The 27,591-nt window shown below is 53.6% G+C and overlaps 2 protein-coding genes across 2 annotated transcripts in view; one reads left to right on the forward strand and one right to left on the reverse strand.

Moving 5' to 3' along the window:
* The window catches only part of RBFOX3 (RNA binding fox-1 homolog 3), a gene marked incomplete in the record, with an annotated part of 435,130 nt that overhangs the window by 331,342 nt on the left and 76,197 nt on the right, over positions 1-27,591 (reverse strand).
* Positions 24,236-26,435, forward strand: LOC112583627 (RNA-binding protein EWS-like). The gene is given in 4 exon segments (XM_045164694.1): positions 24,236-24,265; positions 24,543-25,280; positions 25,282-25,357; positions 25,573-26,435. Coding segments are annotated over 4 exon segments (1,707 nt in total).

Consider the following 27,591-nt stretch of genomic DNA (forward strand, 5'->3'; position numbering starts at 1 on the left):
TTCACAGTCTAGTGGGGAAGTGGGCAGACAGGGGCGTCTAAGGGGTGAGGCTGGGAGGGTGTGTCCCCCACCTTGCCACCTCCACCTGGGGGATCCTGTGCAAGTTGCATAATCTCTCCTTCCTTCACCGGCTCACCCATGAGGGGCCACTCCCTCCATACAGGTGGTGATAACACCACCTTTTGCCCTCCACCTGCAAAACACTGAAGCCTGGGTGAGAGCATGGGTGTGCACTGCCATGATTTAAACAGGAAATTGCCATACACTCTGATGGATGCTACAGAAGGGATGCACAGAGCACTGTGGATGCAGGAAGGGTGAGGGTGTGACCGACTTTCTGAAGGAAGTAAGAGCAGAGCCGAGCACAAAGAGTGGAGCAGAAATGCAGGAAGGAGGTCAGGTAGGGGAGCTTACCAGTCAACTGAGGAGGTCTGAACGCAGGGCAGGTGGCAGGAGAGTCAGGACAGCTGGGGGTTGAAGGCCCCGAAAGGCCCACTGAAGAATTAGCTCAAATCTGCCTGCAGGGGAGTCCCTTGGCCAGTGGCATATATCAGAAAGTCAATCCCTCTGACAAACACACTTGGAGAGAACCCACCTTGGTATCACAGAGCTGGAGGTCAGCGATTTTCACCAGAACTAGGAAGATGGGCAGGTGTAGGTGGGGAGTCTGGAGCAGACCAAGTAAGCCCCATCTTCAGGCCATGTCTGTTCACAAAGCAGACTCTGCGATTTGGGCCCGGGGTGAAGGGCAGCCCACTCCCCACAGTTAAGCCTCACTCTGCTTCCTGGGCATTATCCAAAGCCCACCCCCAGGAAAAGATCAAGGCCACCTCTTCACACCTGTCCCCTTTCTTCTGCCCTCCTGCAGGCCAGGGACACCGGCTCAGGGATGCTCTACTGGGCAGGGACTGGGACAGGGGAGTTACCCCAGCACTGGGTAGCGAGACCCTGGCCAAGCTATCTAGAGAGCCTGATGGGAGGGGCCAGAAACACCCTCCAGGAAGGAATCCCTGGGCTTCAGGAGTGAAGGAACTGGGGAACACAGGGGCAAAGGGAGGTGTGGAGGCAGCACAGGGAGTGGAGATGTGGGAGGGTACAGGGTGGGGTGATGGGAGCAGGGTGCAGGGAGGTATGGGAGGGACATGGGGGGCTGAGATACCTGGAGATGGGGTGCCTGGGAAGGGACAGGGGTGCAGGCACATGGGTAGAGTCGCAGAGGGTATAGACCTGAGGGAGGGGGTGGGGGAGGTGGGATGGAGGGAAGGGACTGAGGGAGGGGCAGGAGGAGGGGAGCTGGCAGGTCAGTGGGGAAGTGTGGGGGAGGGGCGCAGAAGGTGGGAACTAGGTGGAGGGAGGTGGGGAGGGCTCGGCAGGTAGGGTTGAAGGAGCTGTCTGGAGTTGGGGGGCCGGGGGTTGGGGGGCGAGGATGAGACTTGTCCGCAGTTGCTCCAGCCCCTCCTAGGTGGGCCGGGCAGATAGCGCAGCACCACTGGATCAGAGATTCCTTCTCACTTATCTTAGCGCTGCCCCGCATCTGTGGGATGGAAGCACAGCATTTGGCAATAGGATTTCGATGTTGAACAGCTGACATTTTCTCCAGACTGGCTTTACATCACCAATGGAGGGGACCAAGGCCTTAACAGGATTCTCAATCTTGCAAAGTGGAGAGAAATGGAGGGGGCAGAATGGGGACTCCCAGGGCTCCCTCCTGAGGACACTTGGATGTCTGCGTGGACCAGCATTTTGAGGTGCTGATGGGAGGGGTGCTAAGGACTTTGGGGGTGTAGTGGCCTTTGGGTCATAAAAGCCAGTGGGCCTGAGTGAAGACTTGGTCTTTCCTCTTGCAATGCAGGAACCAAAATGACTGTTTCCCCTCCCTGGGGTCCAAGTGCCCGACCTGGCCCTGAGTCCTCTGTTCTGTGGTGCACTCCCAGGTCTGGGGGTTTCTGGAGCCTGACTGTGTCTCCTGGAAGGTTTTTTAAATGTTCCCCCTGTTGGGCCACACCTCTCCCCCTGGGCACAGGGAATGCAGTTCAAGCCTGAGTATCAGGAAATAAAACTTAAAACGGTAACGTGCTAAAAAAAAAAAAAAATATATATATATATATATATATATATATATCACCTAGCTACTGTAACCACATGTCCTTTGCACAAACATTCCAAGAATTCCCCAAGGGCCCTGCTGTGGGATAATTCGTATAGTGATACCCACCTCTGAGCCTCCCATATACGGTCTCAGGTATTTACAAGAGCATCACTTGAATGCCAAATGCCTGTCTGCCCCTCGCAGGAGTGCCTGCCACACAGGACACGGACATCTTCTTGGATGATGAGTGAGATTGTATGGAGGGGAGAATGAGCTGATGACCTTGCCTGGTTCCTTCCGGCCGAGGCCCCTTCTCCTATCTGTCTGTTCCTTTGCTGTCCACTTTCGGCCAGTCACATTAACCCAAAGGAGCTGGGGTCTCACAGGCCTGCATTGGTTGAGGCCATCATCCTGACAGTCCATCTAAGGCAGGAACTAAGTCCCAGGTTCACCTGCCTGCATCCTATCACCCCACGAAGGCACTCTAGTGCCTCGTGCTGAATCAAGGAACTTTCTCGAGAGATGGGGAAGTTCCATATCTCAAACTAGGTAATAGTTACACAGATGCATACATTTGTTAAAACTGCTTGGTCTATATTAAGACCTATACATTTGGGGGGCTTCCACTCCAGTATTCTTGCCTGAAAAATCCCAAGGACAGAGACGCCTGGCAGGCTCCAGTCCAAAGGGTTGCAAAGAGTCTGATACGACTCAGCACACACACACACATACACATGCATACATGCATACATTTCACAGTATGCAAATTACTGTTTTTTTTTTTCATTTATTTTTAATTGGAGGATAATCGCTTTACAATGCTGTGCTGATTTCTGCCATACAACAACGTCAATCAGCCATAAGTATAGCCATGTCTCCTCCCTCTTGAACCTCCATCCCACCCCTCTAGGTTGTCACAGAGTACCAAGTTGTACTCAGTTTTTAAATTAAAAAATTTGTCAGCTCCTGGACTGACAACAGACCCTGAGTCACAGCTGCTCTCTCAGGTCCCTGAGGCTTCAGAGACTTTCGACTTGCCAGAGTCAGCGACAGGAGTCAGATCAATACGTCTGGGAAGAAGCAATGATCAGTGTAATGATACTGCGGGTGTCCCGTGTTTGGGGCAAAGAGACTTGCCCCTGGGGGCTTCCAGCAGCAGCGGCGGGAGGGCCACAGCCGTCAGCACGCTGTCGCCCAAAGCCTCAGTGTCAGCTCCCTAACAGCAAGAAGAAAGGAGAGAACATGACAACATAGGAAGTGTCCTCGCCCAGACCCCACCCTGGCCGCCTTGCACACCCGCAGCAGGAGCCATAATCCACACCTGGCCGCCTCTGGTGGGCGCCAGATGCGAAAGGACACACCATGCCCAGGGCTGGTGGTATTAAGAGGTGCACTGCACCCAGCACCCACAGCTGCTCCCTTCCCCTCTGGAGTACAGTGGCCACCCCATCACCACTGGGCAAACACCCAGTATCTACCCAACCCCTCCTCAAGTCAAGAGAGGTGGCTGCAGGACTGCAGAGCTCCCCCCAACCGCTTCCCACCGGCCGCCACAAGGCCCTGGTTTCAGCCAGGCTTCCCTGGTGAAGCCAATGTGCTTCAGCTTCAGGGGCTCGGAGGGTCACAGTCAGAACAGCTATTGGTGCTTAGGAGCAGATGAGGACAGGAGAGACGCTGGCTGGAGAAGCAAGGGCCACCACAACCTGTTTCTTCTCCCCTCATTTGCTTCCTTGGCCAGAGGCTATCCTGCCCACCTCCTGCCCTACCTTCTGGGTGTGAACCTTAGACCAAGGTCTGACAGGGAGGAGGCCTCTCTGCCCAAGCCCAAGTCGACCGGGACTCTGCAGTGGCCTTCAGACTGCCCTCCCTGAGTGATCCTGGCCATGACAGCTGCTTTCCTAGGACCTCCCTTTCCTTCAGAGCTCCTTCAAGGCAGCATTCTTACTACCGAGAGATGAGTGTTAGCTCATGAGGAAAGGAAGGCCTCTCCAGAGGCAGCCTGGCTTGGTTAAACTAGGATTACACATCAGAAAGAGGCTAAGGTCCCTGCAAGTAAAATTCTGGAGAGGGTGTGGAGAAGGAGGATCCCTCTTTGATTCCCTGGTGGCTCAGAGGTTAAAGCTTCTGCCTCCAATGCAGGAGACCCTGGTTTGATCCCTGGGTTGGGAAGATCCCCTGGAGAAGGAAATGGCAACCCACTCCAGTATTCTTGCCTGGAGAATCCCATGGACGGAGGAGCCTGGTAGGCTACAGTCCACGGGGTCACAAAGAGTTGGACACGACTGAGCGACTTCACTCACTTACTAAAAGTTGAGTTGCCATACGATCCATCCGCCCCACTCCTGGGCATATACCCAGACATAACTAAACTTTGAAAAGATACATGCACCTCTATATTCATAGCAGCACTATTTATAGTAGACAAGACATGGAAACAAGCTAAATGTCCATCAACAGATGAATGGATGAAGAAGATGTGGTCCATATGTATAAATATATATATGTACTCAGTCATAAACAATAACAAAATAATGCCATTTGTAGCAACATGGATGGACCTAGACATTATCACACTAAGTGAAGTCAGAAAGAGAAAGACAAATACCATATAATTTCATTTATATGAGGAATCTGAAATACAATGCAAATGAGCATATACAAAACAGAAGAGTTTCCCTGGTGGCTCATATGGTAAACACGTCTGCTTGCAATGCGGGAGACCCGGGTTTGATCCCTGGGTTGGAAAGATCGCCTGGAGAAGGAAATGGCAACCCACTTCAGTATTCTTGCCTGGAAAATTCCGTGGATGGAAGAACCTCGTAGGCTACAGTCCATGGGGTTGCAAAGAGTCGGACACGACTGAGCGACTTCACTTTCACTTTCCAAACAGAACCAGACTCACAGACCTACGGTTGCCAAGGTGGATGGTGGGGTGGGGGAAGGAAGGATTGGTAGTTTGGGGTTAGCAAATGCAAACTGGAGTGATAGGATGTTGATTTGTGATAGGATGTTGATTATAGTTCCCTGTGCTATACAGTAAGATCTTGTTGTTTATCCATCCTATTGATACTATATAGGACGGATAAACAACAAGATCTTACTGTATAGCACAGGGAACTATAATCAACATCCTATCACAAACTACAAATGAAAAAGAATGTATATATGCTTGAGTCACTTTGCTGTATAGTAGACATTTATACAACACTGTAAATCAACTATACTTCAATAACATTTTTTTTAAAAAAAGAGGCTAAGGTCCCTGGAAATGTCAATTCCATTTGTCTACTGAACTGTCTGCCTGTTTGCCATCCATCCGTCTGTCCATCAACCTGACCACCCACTCATCCATTCATCCATCCATTTACAAAGTAACCCAGTGAGGGGAAGAGAAGGCTTTGAACAGGGCCAGGAGCTAGAGGGCAGTGCTACAAGACCGGAAGGCATAGTGCCTAAGAGTCTGACCGTGGGACTCAGATAACCTTGGATCAAAATCCCGGCTCCCCTATCACCCACCTTTGCCAACCTCAATTTGCTCACCTATAAATTGGGTGATAATAATTCTCTTTTTGGGCTACTATAAAGAATAAATAAGACCATGTATACAGAACACTTCATTTAGTGACTAGTCCATTGTTTGTTGTGTTCAATTGCTCTGTTGTGTTCAACTCTTGGCAACCCCATGGACTGCAGTATACCAGGCTTCCCTATCCTTCCCTATCTTTCGGAGTTTGCTCAAACTCATGTTCATCGAGTCGATGATGCCATCCAACCATCTCATCCTCTGTAGCCCCCTTCTGCTCCTGCCCTCAATCTTTCCCAGCAACAGGGTCTTTTTCAACATGGTAAGCACTAAATAAATCATGTGACTTTGAAGTTTTTCCTGCTAAAAAGCTGTGTGTTAGTGTGTGCTAGCCACTCAGTCATGTCCGGCTGTTTGCGATCCCATGGGCTGTAGCCCACCAGGTTCCTCTGTCCATGGAATTTTCCAGGCAAGAATACTGAAATGGGTTGCCATTCCCTTCTTCTAAAAAGGTAGATTCTCTTTTTACACCCTCTGTGAATCTGGGCTCAACATGGGAGTTGTTTGGCCAACAGAAGGAGGAAGAAGAGATGGTGAGCCATTTCCAAGGCTAGGCCAGAAGAAGCCTTGATTGTTTCTGCTGTTCTCTGGTGCTTCTGCTATTGCCATGATTGGGCCCCAGGATGGGGATGAAAGATACATGAAGCAGGGCTGCTCCAGCTTGACCCAGCCTGCAGCAGAGCCACTGAGTCCCTCTGCAGTCCCAAAGGGAGCCCAACCAAGATCAGTTGACCCCGCAACTGACCCAGGGACTTGAAAGCAATGAAGAGAAATGATTCTTGTTTTAAGCAACTGACCTTGAAAGTAGTTTGTTATACAGCAGTAGCTAACCAATACACCTACTCTCCTTCGATTTCTCTACCCCATTCTCCTGTCTCTGTATCAAAGACATTGCATACAGGCTAAGTCGCTTCAGTTGTGTCTGACTCTTCACAACACTATGGACTGTCGCCCAGACAGGCTCCTCTGTCCATGGGTATTCCCCAGGCAAGGATACTAGAGTGGGTTGCCATGCCCTCCTCCAGGGGATCTTCCCAACCCAGAGATCAAACCCAAATCTCTTATGTCTCCTGCATTGGCAGGCGGGTTCTTTACCACTAGTGCCCCCTGGGAAGCCCATCAAAGATATTATATATCTTCTAATTGTGTCTCTTCTACAAAGTCAGAAAAGGAAAGACTTCTGCAAACAGATCACATGAAGCCTCAATTCCTGGCCTACAATGCCTGCTACCTCATCGGAAACAGGAAGTGACACTGCAGCTCACAGAATAGGCAGAGAAATGACTATTGAGAGTTCAGCAAGCTTGTCCGTGGCCTGGAAATGCAGACACTGAGTAAAGAGATTTGTCTGTCTGTCTGTCTGTCCATCTATCTGTCTACTTTGAAGTTGAGGTAATGCAATTTTCAAAATCTCCAGGGAGCTGGGTGCTCAGGTGGCAGGGAAGAATGAGAATTTGTCGTGGAAATTGCTGCTTAGCAGAGATTAGGGCTGCGACAGAGGGTGTGTGGCTCTCTCCTGCAAGTGTATTAGGGATTCTGCCTGGCGTGCTTGCCGTAAATCACTTCCCATTCAGGCCCGCTGCTGAGGGGCCAAAGGTCGATTTTCCATGGTTATGACAACAAAAACTAAAATTGGGTCAAACCTGAAAGGTATTATCTTCCCCTGAGCCGCTAAATGCACAAGAGTAATGAGGTTGGTTAAGCAATATACCTCTGCCCATGCCGGTTTCTCGGAAGACAGATTAGCCAGGTAAGTGGGTGGCTCTGGCCACCCAGCGATGCCTCCACCTACAGGTGGAAGGTCTGGGGCTTCCAGACCTTCAATTCTCTGACACCAGAAGACTCTTTGGCCACAGAAACCAGGTATCTGAAGCACTCAGGAAACCTCCCAGCTATCATGGAATGGGGACGTCCAAGGACTTCTGGAAACTAGAGCCCCAGGGGACAGGTTTCTCTTGCTTCCGAGTCCCCTTCCATGCTGACCTCTCCTGGTCATCACCATCCATAGTTACAAGTTTGAACCCGTGAGAGCCCAGGGGCTGAGGATTCGCTTCAGTTCAGCCCCTCCCTCTATGGAATCCTAGCATTTATCTGTTGCAGACACAATGCCAATACCTTGAATTTGCATACCATGCCCTTCTCCTCATAAATTATTGATTTGCATTCCGTGAGCATGCACACACCCCGCCTGGAGCCCATCCTTCAAAGCCTCACTGTCAACAGGCTTCAAATTGGACCCATCATCTCAGGTTACACAGTATTTATAAACTGACCTGTCCCATCACTTGGAGATATTCTTAGAAACCACCCTCCCTCATCTCAAGAGAAGGGGAGAGGAAAACAAGAGGAGACACCGAGAGTGATAAGGTTTTCTTCCAGAATTGATTTGATTTTCTACTTACGTGACAGTTGTTATTAAAAGGGTGGTTGGGATACATTGGAAAAACTGTGGGCCCATCAGTATCACCTGGCCAATGAGAAGTGGGCAGAGCCCAGGGGAAGGTCAGAAAAAATATGTCCTTGCTCCTGTTCACTTGCCATGTGACCTCCAGGCATGTCTCGGTGAGCCTCCATGGTGAGCCTTGGTACCTTCATCTGAAAAATGGGGCTAGTATAACCCATGTACAGGGTGACTAGAATGGAGTGAGACTGGTTACATGAAAAGGCTTTTAAAAACAGAATTCTTTTCTGGACTTTCCCTGGTCCTCTAATGGTTAAGAATCCATCTGCCAACCCAGAGGACACGGGTTCAATCCCTGGTCCAGGAAGATCCTGCATGCTGAGAAGCAACTAAGCCCATGTACCACAACTACTGAGTCAGCGCTCTAGAGCCGGGGACCCGTAACTGCTAAGCCCATGGGCCACAACTACTGAAGCCCGTGCACCTAGAGCCCGTGCTCCACACAAGAGAAGCCGCTGCAGTGAGCAGCCCACGCACTGTAGCCTCCACTCACTGCAACCAGAGAGCGCACGCAGAGACGAAGACCTAGCACCGCTAAAAATAGGTAAACCTTTAAAAAAAAAAAAATTAAACTCTATTCTGGCACCTGCTGCAACATGGCTGAATCTTGAGGACAATATGCTGAGTGAATAAGCCAGTCACAGAAGGACAAATACTGTCTGATTCCACTTATACAAGGTACCTAGAACAGGCAAATCCATAGAGACAGAGAGTGGGATGGTGGTTGCCAGGGGCAGAAGGTGGGGGTGTGGGGGGTTAGCATTTGATGGGGAGAGTGTTTATTTGGGGAAGATGAAGAAGTCCCGGAGATGATGATGGTGATGACTTCACAATGTGAGCGTCTTTAATGTCACAGACCTGGACCCTAAGAAATGGTTATAAAGGTAACATTTTTGTACATCTTACCACAAAAAAAAATTTAATGACTATTACAGAAATGCCAAGTGATGCTTGGAAAGTAGTCTTTTATGAACATTCTGTCTCACACTTCCAGCCTCAAGATCAACACCTGTTTGGGCAGTGGGGCCTCTGCTGCCCAAAGGGCTCACTGTCTGTCTCTGAACTGCAAACATGCACTTCTGTTCCCTGGGCTGCCTGTTCCTGTCTTCCCTAGCCTGCCCGTGCTCCTGAGTGGGGAACACAGGCTGGGGAGGGTGGGAGGCCAGGCCTCCTGACTCCCTGTCCACCTGGATCCAGGCAGGCCTTCAGGACAGGAGACATCACTGTCACCTCTGCCAGCCTCTCCTGGAACGATTTCTTGAAAGTCCCTTCTGATAAGGAACAAACAAACTAGGGTCCCTTCACTTAAAAGTGGGCAGAGGGCAGTGAGAGTCTCTGTCAACTTCCGGAGCTGTCTGGCCCAACCGAAAGAGTGTGTGAGTCTCCTGAGTAAGCTTAAATTTTCTAGTTGCCACATTTTCTAGTTCTAAAACAAATATCTTTGCAGGGATCCACCAGGAAAATCCAATGAGAGGAAGCAGGGTCGCCTGGTCCTGGGAGCTGCCCAGTGGGAAGGACTGTCCTCTGCCTGGCTCCCACAAACTCCTCCATGGCCGGCTGTCAGAATGTAAGCTCTCCGAAGGAAAGCATTGGTCCTGTGGGATCGACAGTGGCTCCTGGGTCAGGTTGGGGCACAAAACCCTTCATCCAGAGCTAGAATCCAGCAAAGCCCTGTGCTTACCTTGACCCTTCATGCCCACCCACCTTAGTGATTTCAGACAAGACACCTATGGGGGTGCCTGGGCCCCCCATCTTGAGCTCCTGAATGCCCTCTCCTGACAGAGCTCCTGGGACTGGGGCTTGGGTGAGTTCACCAGTGCCACCAGGGTCTGCCTGTGCGTCTAAGTGCCCAGTCACTAAAGCTTTCATGGCACCAGAACATGTCCCTAGTCAGAACATGGCAGAGGAAGAAACCAGAGGGAAACATCCATAACAGTCACAGCACATGTTTAAAAGTCAAGGCTTCTCCCTTGCCCAGAGGACAGCCACACAAGCAGATTCCCTCTCATTTAGTGCAGCTCACTAGCGACCCCTGCGGTGCATTTTGTTATGATACCGTGCAAGTTTCGGCTGCCCTAAGTGACTGAACTGAACTGAAGTGACTGCAAACTGGGTGGCAAGAAATGACCCAAGTCTTGCCTCTCACAGAGGAGGCCAGAAGTCTGAAGGCAGCATGACGGGGCTGCACTCCCACAGGGGCCCTAGTGAGGAATCCATGGCCCGCCGTCTCGGGCTTCTTGGTGGCCCCAAGGGCTCCTTGGCTTGTTGCCGCATCCCTCCAGTCTCCGCCTCTGTTGTCACAGGCGTTCTCTTCTGTTTGTGTCGAATCTCCCCTTCCCCCACTCTTTTAAGGACAACTGGGATTGCATTGGGGGCCCACCTGAATAATGGAGAATAATCTCTCCATCCCAGGGTCCTTACCTTAATCACCCCTGCACAGTCAGGTTTTGTCACACAAAGTGAAATTCACAAATTCCAGGATTGCCCCATGGATATCTTTCAGCCACAGATACCATATGACACCAAAACCATATGTCAATAGCATATGCATGTGGGGATTAGATTAGATTTGAGTAGATTAGATAGATTCATTCCCTGGTGACAAAGCTGGCCACCGGCCACAGGAAACCATTCTTGGGGAGGTGCCAACTTAAGCTAGTGAAGGCTGATGCCCAGCAAGGTGAAGGGCTCCCAGGGGGCAGCTACTGCTGAACGTCCCCACAGCTCAGTCTCTGAGGCCAAGGCGGGCAGAAAGGTCCACCACTCCATGGGGAGGGCCACCCCAAAGCCGTCTGAGTGGGGAACCACCAAAGTGCTCTGTATGCTCAGCCATCAGCATCGTCACCATCGCCACCTCAGGTGAGGGTCTGCAGAAGACACTGCCCGGGCCCTGCCATGTCCTGCCACCTTGACACTCCAGTGCCCAGCCCTTCCACTTCCGAGGACCACCCCCAGTACCAGTTCTTTATCAGAGTCCAATCAGGAGGCAAAACCACATGCTCATTTTGCCTCAAAATTACTGGAGATGCTTCATATAAAGAAGTATTAACTATCACAGGGAACTGAGATAAAGGGGGATTGGCAAGTGAGAGGTAACATGAGATGAGCAATATGAGCCATTATTCTGAGGTCTGAGCTAGAAGAGACTCCAGGGAAGGGGATCTCCACCCTCACCCCCAGGCTGAGACCCAGACTTTGTGAAGAGAACACAGCTATTTCCCCCCCACCCCCACAAAGAACAGCCAGCCTCTGCCTGGGGCTCTCTCCATCTGCCAGGGCCTGAAGTCCTGAGGTCCAGGCATTATGCCCCCTGAGCAGCCTCAAGGAGGAATGGCACAGATGGGTGTACACATATCCCACCCCTCCCCATGATGGGAGAGGCCTGGGGGAGATGTTCTCACTGGTCCCCAGAACCCCGTTGAGATAGGCTCCAGCTGCCCTCAAGATGGTGGGCTGCTTCTCTTCCTGTCCCCCTTCCCTTCCTTTCCATCACTGCATGCCTTTGACCACTTATCTCAGGGTCTGCTCTTGGGATCCCCCAAACAGAGACACAGGCACTGTCAGAACGCCAGGGAGGCACAGTTAGGAGAGGCAGGTCAGCCTGGAAGCATCCGGGATGACGTGAACCCAAGGAGGTGGCCAAATGGGGCAGTGTGGGATTGCTCGGTCAGCCTGGAGGGTTTATGATGAGCATTTTGACAATGAAACGAATCTGTATCACTGCCATCCTTTAAGAGAGGTGTTGGATGCTTTCCTGAATGTTTCATTGAATCCACACGACCAAAAGCTTCTGCCGTTGCCCCCAGCTGACAGTGGAGAAAACCAAGGCTGAGAGTACCTCCTGGCCAAGGCTGCACCATTGGGAAGAGGCCGAGGGTGGACTCAGGCCCCGGGGCCCCCCCATCTCCCACTCCCATCCAAACCCAACACATGAATGCTTACAGCTGACTAGGTGAAGTTCACAGGCTATGGATGAAGATAAACAGAGAAAGCAGGCATTTGAGGGGGGAGAAGAGGAACCCAAATGAGCAATAAGGAAATAGAGACCCTGAGTTCCTGCAGACCAAGAGCGACCCCAAGGTCTTCATGTGGAAGCTGCCTCCCGCCAGAGCAGAGGGGGAGCAGGAGGGAGGAAGCGGCAGGAAGATGGTCAAGAGCAGCAGGCAGGACCCGAGGATGCCGGTTTCCTGCCCAGCTGGACTGCAGGACCCTTCTGAGGACAGGGATGAGGACTCTCAGCTGTCACTTGGCTCCCGTGATCACTAAATCACGAGTCATGGGAACACTGGAGGAGCTGCTGCGCGGCCATCTGTCGTGGGGCACTGGGAAGCAGGGGCCTGCTGGGCAGGAAGCTGGCTTGGGTGACCTCCACGTCCTGGCCCATCCTTGGGCCCAAGTGCTGTCAGACTTCCCGAGCAGGGACCCCCATGTTCTGGCAATGCTGCCCCTGGCCACAGAGCACCTCGGCCCAGTAAACAAAGACCGAATCCTGGACGGTGGGAGAAAGGCTGGGTCGAGGGTGGCGAGGTCCTGGGTGTTGCAGGTTGGGAAGTGGCGGTGGGGCAGGGATGGCATCTGCCAGCCCGGCAAGTCTTGGCAGGATAAAAACATTAGGTCACAGAGAAGTAGACCAGGAAAGGGTGTGCACAGGGCCTGTCCCCAGTGATGACCATTCCAGGTGTTGCCCAGTGGAGGCCCCAGGATGGAGAGGATCTACAAGTCTTGAGCCACGTCATCCCAGGAGGCCAGCTGTGAAGGACTGAGCCTGGTGAGGACTGGCCTCTGGGACAGCTCGGCTGTCAAGCAGCTGCCTGAGAAGTTAAAGAAGACACCCGTCCCCCCACCTCCAGGAAGTAGTCAGCACCATTTGGTGGAATCCGAGACAAGGGAGAACAGAGGAGACTGGTCCTGAGCGCAGACATCATTAACACCCAGGACAATATTCTCTCAGCAGCCTGGGAGCCTTCTTGGTTGGTGGTAGATTTTATCTATTATTTATTCATTTTTGCTGGAAAGAGCCTCCACAGCCTGCCCCTTGGGGTCCATAATGAGAGTGAATGGGGGTGGCAAAAGGGGCCCGAAGTGGGGTGATCACCCAGCTGGGGTGGACGGGGGACATCAGCACCAAGTCAGTGGCGCCGGCTGATCACACCCTTGCCCGGCTCGGGGCCCCGTCGGGTTGAGGGGCATCCGGCACTGGACCCAGGCCTCCCTGCTGCCTCTCCACTGCAGGTCTCTCGGGATGGGCGAGCCGCCCTGCCCTGCATGGCCCCTCAGGCATCAGATCCCTGGTTGTCATTCTCCCCAGCTCCCTCCTCCCTCTCACCCCTCCCCACAGTCACCCCACAGCAGTGCTCAGGGCCTCCCTACTCTGGCTCTGCCGAAGCTGACTGGGGTTTTAATGACTCCACTGGGGTTGAAGCGGGCACCCCTGCCCTGGCCTCCCAGTCTTGTTCTCTCTACCGACCCATCCTCCCCACCAGGCACGGCCAAGTCCTTGACTTTCCCTCGGCATCGCAGAGACAAAACTCAATAGCACCTGTGGATCACACCTCCATCCAGACCCTGTGCTCTGCCCTGCCTACTCCTTGGAAGCACCTGGAGTGTTCTGGAAGCCACTGATGCCTGGGCCCTCCCCAACCCACCATCCAGAATCCAGAGAGGGAGGTACTGTGACTCTTAGCACTTCAGCTGACTCTCAGGTGAGGCCTGAATGGCCAGCACTGATGCCCAATCGACCACAGCCATGAAGCCACAGAGGGGTCCCCCTCTGTGGGCAAGGGGCCCCATAGGGACAGGGCATGAGAACAGCCTGGTGTCAGTGTGGTGGTGACCGGGAGACAGGACTCAGCACCTTGTATCTCCCTGTGGGTGACCCTTAGCAGGACGTACAGAGTCTTTGGAGACAAGACTGATCAGATGACAAGAGAAGGGCCCTCCTGTCCTTCCCACCACCTGCTCCGCCTGGCCCCATGCCCTCTACAGACCTCACGAGGCCATGCTCAGATTATGAGGATGTTTGGGTTCATTGCAGCCCTGGCTCCTTGCCCCAACTACCCTGGGGTTCCCAAGGGCATTGTGGGCAACTAGGATCACCAAGCGGAAAAGGCAATGGCACCCCTCTCCAGTACTCTTGCCTGGAAAATCCCATGGATGGAGGAGCCTAGAAGGCTGCAGTCCGTGGGGTTGCTGAGGGTCGGACACGACTGAGCTACTTCACTTTCACTTTCACTTTCACTTTCATGCATTGGAGAAGGAATGGCAACCCACTCCAGTGTTCTTGCCTGGAGAATCCCAGGGACGGGGAGCCTGGTGGACTGCCATCTATGGGGTCGCACAGAGTCGGACACGACTGAAGTGACTTAGCAGCAGCAGCAGCAGCAGCAGCAGCAGGACCACCAAGAGGCCTGGCAGGGGATCATCCCTGCCACGCCATCAGCAGGAGTCCAGGGAACCACGCCCTCCCCAACCTTCCTCTCCAAGCCTGCAATCATTCTCATTCTGTTCATCACTCCAGCCCCTCGGGGAACTCAAGCCAGAATCCAAGGATAGGGCCCGGGAACTGGGAGCTCCAGGCAGTGTGGGTAAGGTCCCGATCAGAAGCAGGGTTCTAGTCTGTGCTTCCATGGACCCAAGGACTCAGGGCTGGCTGCTCCATTGCTTTCTGAACCTCAGTTTCCAAGCTGTTAGGATGGAGCCGGCACTAAGCAGTCAGTGGAGTCCCTTCCATCCTACTGTTGGGCACAAAAGCCTGAAGTTAGGAGGTATTGCCAAGTATTTTCTAACAAACATATATTCCTTTAATAACTGGAGAAAAACAAACTTCATGACAAGAGTTAATGGCAGCGGAGGCCATAAAATTACCTCCAGGCCCCAAGGGGTGCTGTGAACGGCCTCACACAGCTCAGGGAACGGGCAGAAGTCAGTTCTGCTGGTCAGCCAAGCCAAGTTTCCCACAGGGGACGAAGTAGCAGAATTGCCTGGTACGGATCGAGGTACCTCGGAAAAGTCGCTGAGCCCACCCTGTGGGTAGGACGTCCAAGACCATACCCCAGGAGAGCCAGCAGGCTTCTTGGGAGGCTGACTCCCAACCCTGCCAGAGAAGGGAGCCCCGGCCCTCCAGGACCCAGCCCTCGCTCTCCACAGTGGCCCTCCCCCTACCCACTGCCCGGACTGGCAAGCAGGCAGTACGCTGGGAAGGGCGAGGAGCCCGGCTGCTGCTGGCAGCCAGCCACCCTCCCCGCCCCCACCCCCACCATGACACGCTGCTCATTTCTATGCACTGTGAGCCCCACCAGATCCTATGACCTTGGCATTTGGGGGTCACAGGAGAAGGACACCGTGCGTGCATAGTGCCTCCATCCAACACATCAATTAACATTCCTCGTGCAAAAGTTGGGGCTGTAATTACAGCAAGTGATTAACAGGCCGAGGTAGCCTGTCTCCGAGGGAGCAGATTAACAGCAGAGGTTGGGAGTGCCGGCACTCACCTCGGAATCACCGGTGTGTCTTAAACAGGGGCCCCAGTGCCCTGAAAGCTGGTGATTAATGGAGGGGATGAGAATGGGGACGTTTCCCTGGCACCCATCGCCGGGCTTTTTGCTCTTGGCGGTCACCGTGCTGGCCAGGTGCGGGGAAAGGGAGGGCAGGCCGGCCTTGAGGCAGAACACTGGAGCTCCAGGGGAGGGAGCAGGCCTCGCTCTGCCTGCCCCAGGCCTCCGGGCCCTCGTGGCTGCAGCTTCCCACTGAGCGAGAAGGCCAAGTCCGCAGGGTCCGTGAACACCGGGAGACTCAGCCCCTTCACCAAACCGTGTGGAATCTGGCACCACCCCTCACCTGCTGTTCCCCAGGGAACATGCAGGGCTCTGCTAAGAGGCGGAGGCTGCCGCCAGGACGGTGGCCATCCCAGCAAAGATGCCCAGGCCAAGCATCACACCTGCTTAGCTGGCTGAGGGAGTGGAGGAGCCCAGAGCGGGGGTACCTCCTGGGGATGAAGAGGGAAAGAGCGGGGAAGACACCTCAGCAAACTAGGTGTTTACAGGTGCATGGGTGTCAGCACATCCAGGTGAATCAGCACACACACGTGTGTGTGTGTGTGTGTGTACACAGTGGGCTGACGTTACCTATTCTTCCAGGGTTAGACCACCCCTGTCCCCATGTGTGGTGCTGGGCACAGGCATTTAGGGACTAAGTCCTGCCCAAGAGGCTCTTGGTCTCGCAGGGAAGATGATCACAGAAACCTGATAAATACCCGAGGGCTCAGAGAGTGAGGCTTGCCGAGAGCCCAGGGCTGTCCCGGGTCTGTCTTGAGGGATGGGGGCAGGAAGGGAGAAAGAGAGAGGCAACCCGAGATGAACTGTGAAGTCAGCTGGGGATTTATCCATCAAGTGGCAGGTGCCAGGCACACGTCACCACGAATGTGGCCCCCATGGTAGGCCCCAGTCCTCACGGTGAGACGGCGCCGGCTGCTTGGGGTCACGGCCCAGCACAGCCACAGGTTAGCTGTGTGGCCTTGGGCTCTCGCTGGCCTTCAGTCCCTCTACTGCCCATGGGAATGAAGGGTGCCCTGCCTCGTGGTAGGACACAGCTCACATGCCAGCAGGTCACAAGTTCCCAGAGTGGCTCCCCCTGTGGGTGCATCCAGGCACACACCCTAGCAGACCTCCGGGTGGGTCTACCCCATTGGCCCTCTTCATCCAGTAATCAGATCACCCCCACTGTTGGTAAGTCACTGTTTCCTCTGAGTTAATCAAAACAGTGGCACCATGATTGGTCCACAGGTTCACCTGTGACCTCAGCAGAACGTTCCAAACCTTCTCTAGGGTTTTTACATTACTAAAGGGCCCTCCACCCAACCAGAATCACTAGACTTGCCTGAAGGGCACCCAGATGGGCTGAGGGCACGTCTCCTCCAATACCAACCTCAACTGGCAGGGGAGCCACTGGGATGCAGCCAACAAGTAAGGGCCCTCTCTCCCCACTGAGTCCCCACATCCAGGCACCCAGGGGCCAGACTCTCTCCAGCTCCCCCCTCCACCCTGACGACACGAGCAGCAGAGGCAGGCATCTGAAACTTGCACCTGGGAGATTCGGGACCAGCACACACCGCACACTTGGTGCTCAGCCAGACGACCGTTTGTACACGCAGGGCACTGCTTACGCTACTGTGTGCTAGTTACCCCACTGAGCCTCCACAGAAACCCATGTGGTCCAGACCCACCCCACTTCACCGACCAGGAGGTCATCTTTGCACCACCACATACATCCTCCAGGTGCTCTGAAGCAGTTAGAGCCACATTGTACTCTTTTCCTTCTGGAAACCCAGCTTCTATGGAGGTGCTCACCTCCAGGACTTAAACCAAGGTCTGCTCCACTGAACCAGCCTGAGTCCACACTTCCATGTGCCCACGGCCAAGAACTTTCCCCAGGACAACAGAGAGAGACTAGAGCAGGGTCTGGCTGGCCAGGAGGGTTAGCTGCTGCCATATCAGTCAGCATCCCCGGACACAACAAATGCTCAACACAACAAATGAAAAAAAATGAACTATTCCCATTGCTGAAAACACTCCCATCCCCACAGTGTTTAAGATGCAAAGTAAGAAGGGGCAAGCACGCCACACTGCCTCTCCTCTGGCTTCCCCTCCCCTCCCTCAGCCCCCTACCTTCCCTTGAGGCCCCCTCACCCTTCCCTGTGTGCATCTATTCTGCTCCCCAAGTGCAAGGTCAGGAGACTGATCCTGGAGGGGTCTCCTTAGCAGTGGGCAGTGAGAATGAGGCAGAAGAGAGTGCTGGTCAAACGTGAGGAGTGGGCATGTGTCCACACGTGGGGGATAGGCAGCCTGCGGTGGGCGTTTCACCGTATCATTCCTGAGGGACGGGCCATCATCACTCTGAACCGCAGGAAGGCATCTCAGCACAGTGTAAACCTTCCTTTCCCTCTGCTGGCCCCAGCCTCTGCTCCAAGTTCCTACAAGCTTGGAGCCTAAGTAGGCAGATCCGAGCACAGAGCCATCTTCCCTCCTGTTTTAAGGCAATGCCACCTGAGGACTCACCCTTTCCAACAGGGTCCTCTCTGCAGCACTTGTAAGGCTTCTCCTGTGTGCCAGGCACTGGGTACAAATGAGAGTTTTCTGCCCCCACTGCTTGTAATTCCACCAAGGAGGAGAAATGTTGAAACACAGAAGGCAGCAACCTGTTTTGGGGATGACTGGTCCTTTGCCAGGCCCCTCCACTGCTCCCAGGACTCCCGTGAACCTCTGACCAAGGCTGGATGCACCATAATGTCACACTGGGAACCACTGGACCTGTGACTTGCTCCCTGCTAACCCCCCCAACCTGGACCTCCATCAGCACCATGCCCCCAGTCGGATTTTCAAGGAGGCAGTGAAGATGGAGCACTGCAGAGCAGTTTTCACGGCTACAGACAGAAGTTTGCAGGCACAGCGGGCGTCTTGATTCCATCTGGTAAGGGTGGAATGGGACAGAGCCACCAGGCAGTGCAGGATAACAGAAACACGACAGGCTTTGGGATCCAAAAGATGTGGTCTTAGGACATAGTGCTGACCCTTCCAGAGGGACTTTGACCAGATCCCCTGATGTCCCTTGACCTTGATCTCCCCATCTATAAATGGAGGTACCAAAAGCCCCTGATGCTGGAAAAGATTGAAGGCAGGAGGAGGAGAGGAGAAGGGGACGACAGAGGATGAGATGGTTAGATGCCATCACCGACTCAATGGACATGAGTTTGAGTAAGCTCCGGGAGTTGGTGATGGACAGGGAAGCCTGGCGTGCTGCAGTCCATGGGGTCACAAAGAGTCAGACACGACTGAGCGACTGAACTGAACTGAGAGGATTAAATGGAGATGGCCCAGGAAGAGCTGCTTCATGAATATTCATGACCAGATCAGAGGGACTGCTAATTCCAGGCTCTGCTGGAGCCCCAAGTTGGAGGGCATCTACAGAGGGGGGCCCTTGACCTTCTTCTCTGACTGGCAGAGATGATATGGCAGGCAGGAGGAGACTGCTCAAGTAACTTGGATGGGGCTATGGCCTCTGGTGGAGAAGGCAATGGCACCCCACTCCAGTACTCTTGCTTGGAAAATCCTATGGGTGGAGGAGCCTGGTGGGCTGCAATCCATGGGGTCACATAGAGTCGGACATGACTGAGCAACTTCACTTTCACTTTTCACTTTCATGCATTGGAGAAGGAAATGGCAACCCACTCCAGTGTTCTTGCCTGGAGAATCCCAGGGACGGGGGAGCCTGGTGGGCTGCCGTCTCTGGGGTCGCACAGAGTCGAACATGACTGAAGTGACTTAGTATAGCATAGCATGGCCTCTGGACTGTTCCCAAAGCCCACTAGAACATTGTTCATTGACCATGAAAGGAAAAAGTGTGGTCCATCCACATAACAGAATATTATTTAGCCTTAAGAAGGGAGTGAAGCACTGACACAGGTCACAACATGGATGAAGCTTAGAAACATCACCTTAAGAGAAATAAGCCAAACATAAAGGGTAAATAGTGTATGATTCCACTAATATGACATCCTTAGGACAGGCAAATCCACAGAGACAGAAAGTAGAATAGAGGTTTACCAGGGGCTGGGGCTCCAATACTTTGGCCACCTGATGCAAAGAACTGACTCATTAGAAAAGACCCTGACGCTGTGAAAGATTGAAGGCAGGAGAAGGGGATGACAGAGGATGAGATGGCTGGATGGCATCACCGACTCAATGGACATGAGTTTGAGGAAGCTCCAGGAGTTGGTGATGGACAGGGAAGCCTGGTATGCTGCAGTCCATGAGTCACAAAGAGTTGGACACAATTTATTGACTGAACAAGGGACTGGGGAAGTCAGGGAGCTACTGATTAATGGGCGAAGTTTCTCTTGGGGATGATGAAAAAGTTCTAGAAATAGATGGTGGTGACGGTTGCACAAGAGTGTGAATGTCCTTGATGCCACTGAGGTGAGCACTTAAAGACGGCTCCAATTGTACATTTTATGTCATGTGTGTTTTACCACAATAAATCTCAAAGAAAAAACTCAGCATCCTCTGTAGGGGAAGAGTGGAGTGCAAGAGGGGCCTCCATTCTGCTGACCAACCACTTACTAAGCGCTTCAGTTACTGGGCAGAAAGGGCCTGTAGTCAACACGGCTCTAACAAATGACTTTGGAAGAGGAACAGTGGAAACCCCGCCTGCCCACCATGGCCTCTCACCAGCTCTAGAGAGAGAGGATTTGGGGGAAAACTGTTGTGTTGATGCGCTGGGGTTAGTCATCATTTTTATAACATCAACAGTAACATCAGAAAATTTCCACTTCCAAAGACACATTACCCTGCATCCTGCCTCCCCACCAGCAACTTCAGGAGTCCCCTCAGCTGTTCTCAACTCCACGCTATACTCCTTGCTGATGGCTGGCCTTCTTGAAGGCAGCTGGCCCGAGGTCTAACCAGGAATCGATCCTCAGTGTGGATGGGAGGCCGCCGGAGAAGCCCGACAAGCCTCCAATAATTACGAGGAGATAAGACTATCAGGTGTAATTAAACAGTGTCCACAGGCAGACCTCTTGGCTACAGCCTCTGTCCCCCATCCCCTCCTCCTGTTCCCTGAGACTGCAAAATAAATTATCCTGTGAAGTCAGCAGAGGTTGAGCTATGGAAACAATTAAACAGAAATTAAATCTAATTCATTTATACTCCAAGCACAAAGTGGATCATGTAGGTTTTTTTCTCTCCTTCCTCTTTTCGCCTTGGTGTTAGAGAGGACTATTATGGGAAATTAATCATGAAGCGAAGCAATGAAAGTGATCTATCACTCGCTAAAGTGCACCGACCGACTGTATAAAATCTATTATAGCAGCAGGAAAATGTAGAGGTAATGCAGTTTGGAAGAAGGGAGACTAAGGAAAGAGGGGGTCTCCTAACTGAGGTCCGAGCAATGGCTAGGCCAAGGACCCGCTTCCTCCAGGTCCAGGGGTGCTGTGCAGAGGTCCACATCCAAGTTCACTGGGCTTGTTCAAGGTGTTCCTGATGACGTGAGACTCACCCCACAGGGGAAAGCCTGAGAAGGGTCCTCCAAGGCCAGTGGCGCTTGGGCCTGGGGGGTCTGAGGGAGAATCTGCTTGATTCTCACCATTTTCCTCAACATAGAAGTGGGGGGGGGGGCGGGTGTTGCTGTAAGGACAAGCCCCAGGGAGGAGCCCCATGAGAATCAGCCAGGCCTGTGTCTCCACCTACAAATTGGGGGTGACACCATCTGCCCTGCCTCCCCTCACATGAAGATGAAATGAGCAAGTGGGCAGGAAAGTCTGCAGGAAGTACCGAGTGCGGAGATGCCGAGTGGCTGGCGGCAGGCCCAGTGAGCCATGTTCCTGGTTTCCTGCTTTCAAGAAAAACAATTTCAAAAATTGTTTTCCCATCATGTGGAGGAAGGAGATGGCATAAGTGGAATATTTCCTCCCAAATGAAGTGGGGCTCAAGGCTGCCAGGGCAAAGAACTCAGAAGCACTGGGAAGGGAGAGGCTGGCCTAGGAGAGGCAGCTTCAGGATGCAGAGCCCGGGGGACTGCTGGGAGAAAGCCTGGGGCTGGTGGGTACCCTAAAGGTCTGGGGGCACCAGGCCCCAGAAAAAAGGATGCTCAGGAAGTAAACAGAGGAGCTCAGGGGTTGGGAGGAAGGCTGAGCTTTGAACTCGGCATAAAAAAGGAAGAAACAAAGGCCGCCTCCACTCTGCTGATCTCCTGAAGGGCAGACAGCCCTCTCGGCAGATGGGGCTGCCCCTGGGAGCCCACACACCCACTGCTGCCCCAGGGCTCACTTGCTCAACCAAGGCCGGCTGCCACGCTCCCGGGCAGGTGCCAGGGGACGGCCGGAAGGGGAGAGCAAGGCAGGAGAGACGAGCAAGGTGACAGGTGAGAAAGGCACCTGTGGCTATCTCCTAAACCTTCTCATTTGAGAATGGCCCAGACTTCACAGCTCAGCCCAGAGTCAGGCCCAAGCTCCCCAGGGTATGCCTGGAGCCAAGCCCTCACAGAACGGGCAGGGGCAGGGAGGGGCCAGTCCCCTGGGACTCAGCCCCTCTTCTTGCCCACTCTGCCATCCCTGTACTAAGAATGCAGCGGGCCCCTCTTCCCTGGATTGTCTTCATTTTACCTTGCCTGTCCGCAAGGCCAGAATCATTATAGGGTTAGCTTTCCCCAAAAACAGGTTTGGCCCTTGCCCCTGGTTCCTGGGAGGTCACCTCTGAGACTTTGGAGGGTCTTTGTGAGTGTGTTTACCTGGGGTCCTTACCAGCAGCCAGATAGTCTGTGCTGACAGTGTGGTTTAGGGTGGGGGCCTCAGGCCACACTGTATCAGTTTGACCTTTTGAGGGGCTGCAGACAAAGGTCAGCCACGTGGGTGGTCAGTGAGGTCTATGTGGTCAACTCCCAGTGAACCCTCTGGACCCCAGAGCTCAGGTGAGCATCCCCAGGTGGTGAGCACTGTCAAACATGGTTCTGAAAGGATTGGGGGCTGTCCACAGGACTCCACTGGGAGAGGAACCTGGACACTCAGGCTTGATGTCACCTGGCCACTGCCCTGGGCGCCTTGTCCCACTGCTGACTTTTATCTGTGTCCTTTCCCTGGGGTGGACTGAGCCTGTGGGAGTGTAACAGCTTTGCTGACTTCCTTCCGTGAATCACTGGACCTGGGGGTAGTCTCAGGGACCCCTGAGCTGCAGTGACTCACAAGGCATAGTAGGAGCCTTCGGTCCAAGTCCACCCGGGCAGTTGAGGAGAATGAGGCCGGAGTTATAGGAACTGCCCAAGGTCGTGTAGGAAATGGGAGGCAGGCAGGACCAGTGCCCCCTCCCTGGGACAGCGCCTCCCCTTCCCAGCTTTCATCCTTGTCACCTCCCCCAGGGGAAAGGCTCACTGGGGAATATATCCACAGACTGAGTGAGTCAGTGGGCGGAAGTGGAGATGCCAGCACCAAGGCTGGTCCCCACCGGCCAGAGACAGAGAAGGAGCAGAGTGACTGCCAAGACCTTCTGTCCCCAGGGTTGGCGCTAAGGACGAGGAGAGTGTTAGGCCGAGATAGGAAGCAGCCTAGAGCCACAGTAAACCGGGCTGCCCTCCCCAGTGTGCTGGGGGCCCCAGGGGCAGGAACAGAGATGCTAATTAAAACCCCAGCACACACTCCACAATGCCCTCCCCATGCTTAAACATCAGCCTAGCAGCCAGCTTCCCTCTACCCCGCCCAAAGCAAAGGGACACAGGCTTGAGTGATTAATGTCTGCCACTTGAGCTTGGCACCTGGGCCTGGAGGCATCCAGCATCACGCCACCAAGAGGCCAGCCCCTGCCACTCAGCCTCAGCTGGCCAGGCATGAGGGCGAGATTAATGCTGGGCCCCCCTCCAAGGCTGCAGGAAAGAGCACGGTAGGGGCCTCTTCCAGTGGGGGCTTCTACTTGATGCATCACCCTGTGCGTGAGGGGTCTCCACCAGGACCGGCCACATGAGTTGCAGGCCTCAGAACAAAATGGAAACTCCAGGCCCTTGCTCACATTGCAGGACAGAAACAGCAGAGCTTCCAATCAAGTGCCAGCCCTTCTGAGCTTGCATCCCTGCACGGCTTTGCAGGTGGCACAGGAGCAAAGCTGGTCCTATTCCCACTGTCAGAGCCTCTTCTGGTCATCTGGGGAGAGCCCCAAAGACACAGAGAAGTGCAGAACTCAGGACACAGCACACTAGGTGTGCACACACACACACACACACACACACACGTGCGCACACACACACTTCTCGGACACTCGGGAGACACTGAGCCCAGGTAAGAGTTGGTTGAAATGACAGCATGGCTGACATCGAGGAGCAGCTGTAGCAGGGAGCACCCCAAGGGACCGTTTCCCAAAAGGTGGATGAGCAGATGGATCCAGCCCCCGAGGTCCTAGAGCTGGAGGGCACCAGGAGACCAGCTAGTCTGACTTCCTCCATTAGCAGATGGGGAGGAACTGGAGGCTAAGAGAAGCCAAGAAGCTGCCTGGACTTCCCTTCCCAGGAGGTTCTCGGTGGACAGCAGAGCTCCTACCCCAGGACTTTCCTCTCCGGGCAGGTCTGCATGACTAGCCCTGACCCTGACTCACTACGAGTGAGGACCTCACCTCTGGCTCTGGAGCCAGGCCTGGGGCACAACGGGCTCTTTTGCTTCCAAGACACTCAGAGAGGGCACACGGGTGTTCAGGGAGACGGAGCTGGGGAGTGGCGGGGGTGGGCAGGGCCTTCCAAGCTTGTGCCCCCGACCCCTGGGGGACACCACATGCAAACACGGAATTCATTGGCTTCCTGCTCCAGAGGCTTAAAAACCACCTCCCAGGGGGAGGAGAGGAGGAACAAATTAGGAGTATGGGATTGACATATAGAACGAGAAGGAAGGAGAGAAAAGGGCGTCCATGGATTATAGTACATACAGCCAAGCTGCAGCCCAGCAGGGCTACAGGGCTTACGCCGCCCAGCCCGCTCAAGGATATGCACAGACCACCCAGCAGGCATATGGGCAGCAAAGTTATGGAACCTATGGACAGCCCGCTGATGTCAGCTACACCCAGGCGCAGACCACTGCAACCTACGGGCAGACCGCCTATGCAACTTCTTATGGACAGCCTCCCACTGGATATTCTACTCCAACTGCCCCCCAGGCATACAGTCAGCCTGTCCAGGGGTACGGCACTGGGGCTTACGACACCACCACTGCTACGGTTACTACCACCCAGGCCTCCTATGCAGCTCAGTCTGCATATGGCGCTCAGCCCGCTCACCCGGCGTATGGACAGCAGCCAGCAGCCACCGCGCCTGCAAGACCGCAGGATGGTAACAAACCCGCTGAGACTAGTCAACCTCAATCTAGCACAGGGGGTTACAACCAGCCCAGCCTAGGATATGGACAGAGTAACTACAGTTATCCCCAGGTGCCTGGGAGCTACCCCATGCAGCTGGTCTCAGCACCACCATCCTATCCTTCTACCAGCTACTCCTCTACGCAGCCGACTAGTTATGATCAGAGCAGTTACTCCCAGCAGAACACCTACGGGCAGCCGAGCAGCTATGGACAGCAGAGTAGCTATGGTCAACAAAGCAGCTATGGGCAGCAGCCACCCACTAGTTACCTCCCCCCCCAAGACTGGATCCTACAGCCAGGCTCCAAGTCAATATAGTCAACAGAGCAGCAGCTACGGGCAGCAGAGTTCATTCCAACAGGACCGCCCCAGTAGCATGGGTGTTTATGGGCAGGAGTCTGAGGATTTTCCGGACCAGGAGAGAACCGGAGCATGAGTGGCCCTGATAACCGGGGCAGGGGAAGAGGGGGATTTGATCGTGGAGGCATGAGCAGAGGTGAGCGGGGAGGAGGACGCGGTGGAATGGGCGCTGGAGAGCGAGGTGGCTTCAATAGGCCTGGTGGACCCATGGATGAAGGACCAGACCTTGATTTAGGCCCACCTGTAGATCCAGATGAAGACTCTGACAACAGTGCCATTTACGGGCAAGGCCTGAACGACAGTGTGACTCTCGATGACCTGGTGGACTTCTTTAAGCAGTGCGGAGTCGTTAAGATGAACAAGAGGACTGGACAACCCATGATCCATATTCACTTGGACAAGGAAACAGGAAAGCCCAAAGGTGACGCTACGGTGTCTTACGAAGACCCAGCAACTGCCAAAGCTGCTGTCGAGTGGTTTGATGGGAAAGATTTCCAAGGGAGCACACTTAAAGTGTCTCTTGCTCGGAAGAAGCCGCCCATGAACAGCATGCGGGGAGGGATGCCGCCGCGCGAGGGCAGGGGGATGCCGCCGCTGCTCCGAGGAGGTCCAGGGGGCCCAGGAGGTCCTGGAGGACCCATGGGGCGCATGGGAGGCCGTGGAGGAGACAGAGGCGGCTTCCCACCAAGAGGGCCCCGCGGTTCCCGGGGGAACCCGTCTGGAGGAGGAAACGTGCAGCACCGAGCTGGAGCCTGGCCGTGCCCCAACCCGGGCTGTGGGAACCAGAACTTCGCCTGGAGAACAGGGTGCAACCAGTGTAAGGCCCCAAAGCCTGAAGGCTTCCTCCCACCGCCTTTCCCGCCCCCGGGCGGTGACCGCGGCAGAGGTGGCCCTGGAGGCATGCGGGGAGGAAGAGTGGCCTCATGGACCGCGGTGGCCCTGGTGGAATGTTCAGAGGCAGCCGTGGTGGAGACAGAGGTGGCTTCCGTGGCGGCCGGGGCATGGACCGTGGTGGCTTTGGTGGTGGAAGACGAGGTGGCCCTGGGGGACCCCCTGGACCACTGATGGAACAGATGGGAGGACGACGAGGCGGGCGAGGAGGACCTGGAAAGATGGATAAAGGTGAGCACCGTCAGGAGGGCAGAGACCGGCCCTACTAGATGCAGAGACCTGCAGAGCTGCATTGACTACCAGATTTATTTTTTAAACCAGAAAATGTTTTAAATTTATAATTCCATATTTATAATGTTGGCCACAACATTATGATTATTCCTTGTCTGTACTTTAGTATTTTTCACCATTTGTGAAGAAACATTAAAACAAGTTAAATGGTAAAAAAAAAAAAAAAAGAAACGACCATATATAAAGTAGATAAGCAACAAGGATTTACTGTTCAGCACAGGGAATTATATTCAATATCTTGTAATAACCTATATGAAAGTAATTTGCAAAAAAAATAACTGAACCACCATGCTATATACCTGAAACTAACACAATACTGTAAGTCAACTATGCTTTAATAAAATTTTTTTTATTTTTTTTTTTTAAAGAACGAAAACCACTTCCTGGGTCCTTGAGAGCACTTAGGCACTTGGAGCATAATAAAAAGTTCTGGATGAGTGGAGGTCAGGTCATGGTGTCATCTAATTGCTGAGGTTACGCAACCTAAAAGGACGGATATAGCCCCGGTCTTCAGCTCAGGTGATGAAACAGAGGCGTGGGCGGGCAGCAGTCAGAGCCCACGTCTGGGGGAGGCCACCAGGCAGGGGAGTGCCTGACCTGGGACACGACGGGCGCCTGGAGCTCCTGGTCTGGTTCATCACACAAACATGAGCCCATGGCTGCCCATGGCCGGAACTCCCAGCAGGGTGAGCCAGGTCCCTGCGTTCCCCAGCCAGCACCAGGGACACAATAGGTGCTAACGATCAATGCAAAGAAATAGAGGAAAACAACAGAATGGGAAAGACTAGAGATCTCTTCAAGAAAATTAGAGATACCAAGGGAAAATTTCATGCAAAGATGGGCTCGATAAAGGACAGAAATGGTATGGACCTAACAGAAGCAGAAGATATTAAGAGGTGGCAAAAATACACAGAAGAACTGTACAAAAAAGATCTTCACGACCCAGATAATCACGATGGTGTGATCACTGACCTAGAGCCAGACATCCTGGAATGTGAGGTCAAGTGGGCCTTAGAAAGCATCACTACGAACAAAGCTA

This window comes from Bubalus bubalis, chromosome 3 (genome assembly GCF_019923935.1).
Source record: "Bubalus bubalis isolate 160015118507 breed Murrah chromosome 3, NDDB_SH_1, whole genome shotgun sequence".
Classification (NCBI taxonomy): domain Eukaryota; kingdom Metazoa; phylum Chordata; class Mammalia; order Artiodactyla; family Bovidae; genus Bubalus; species Bubalus bubalis.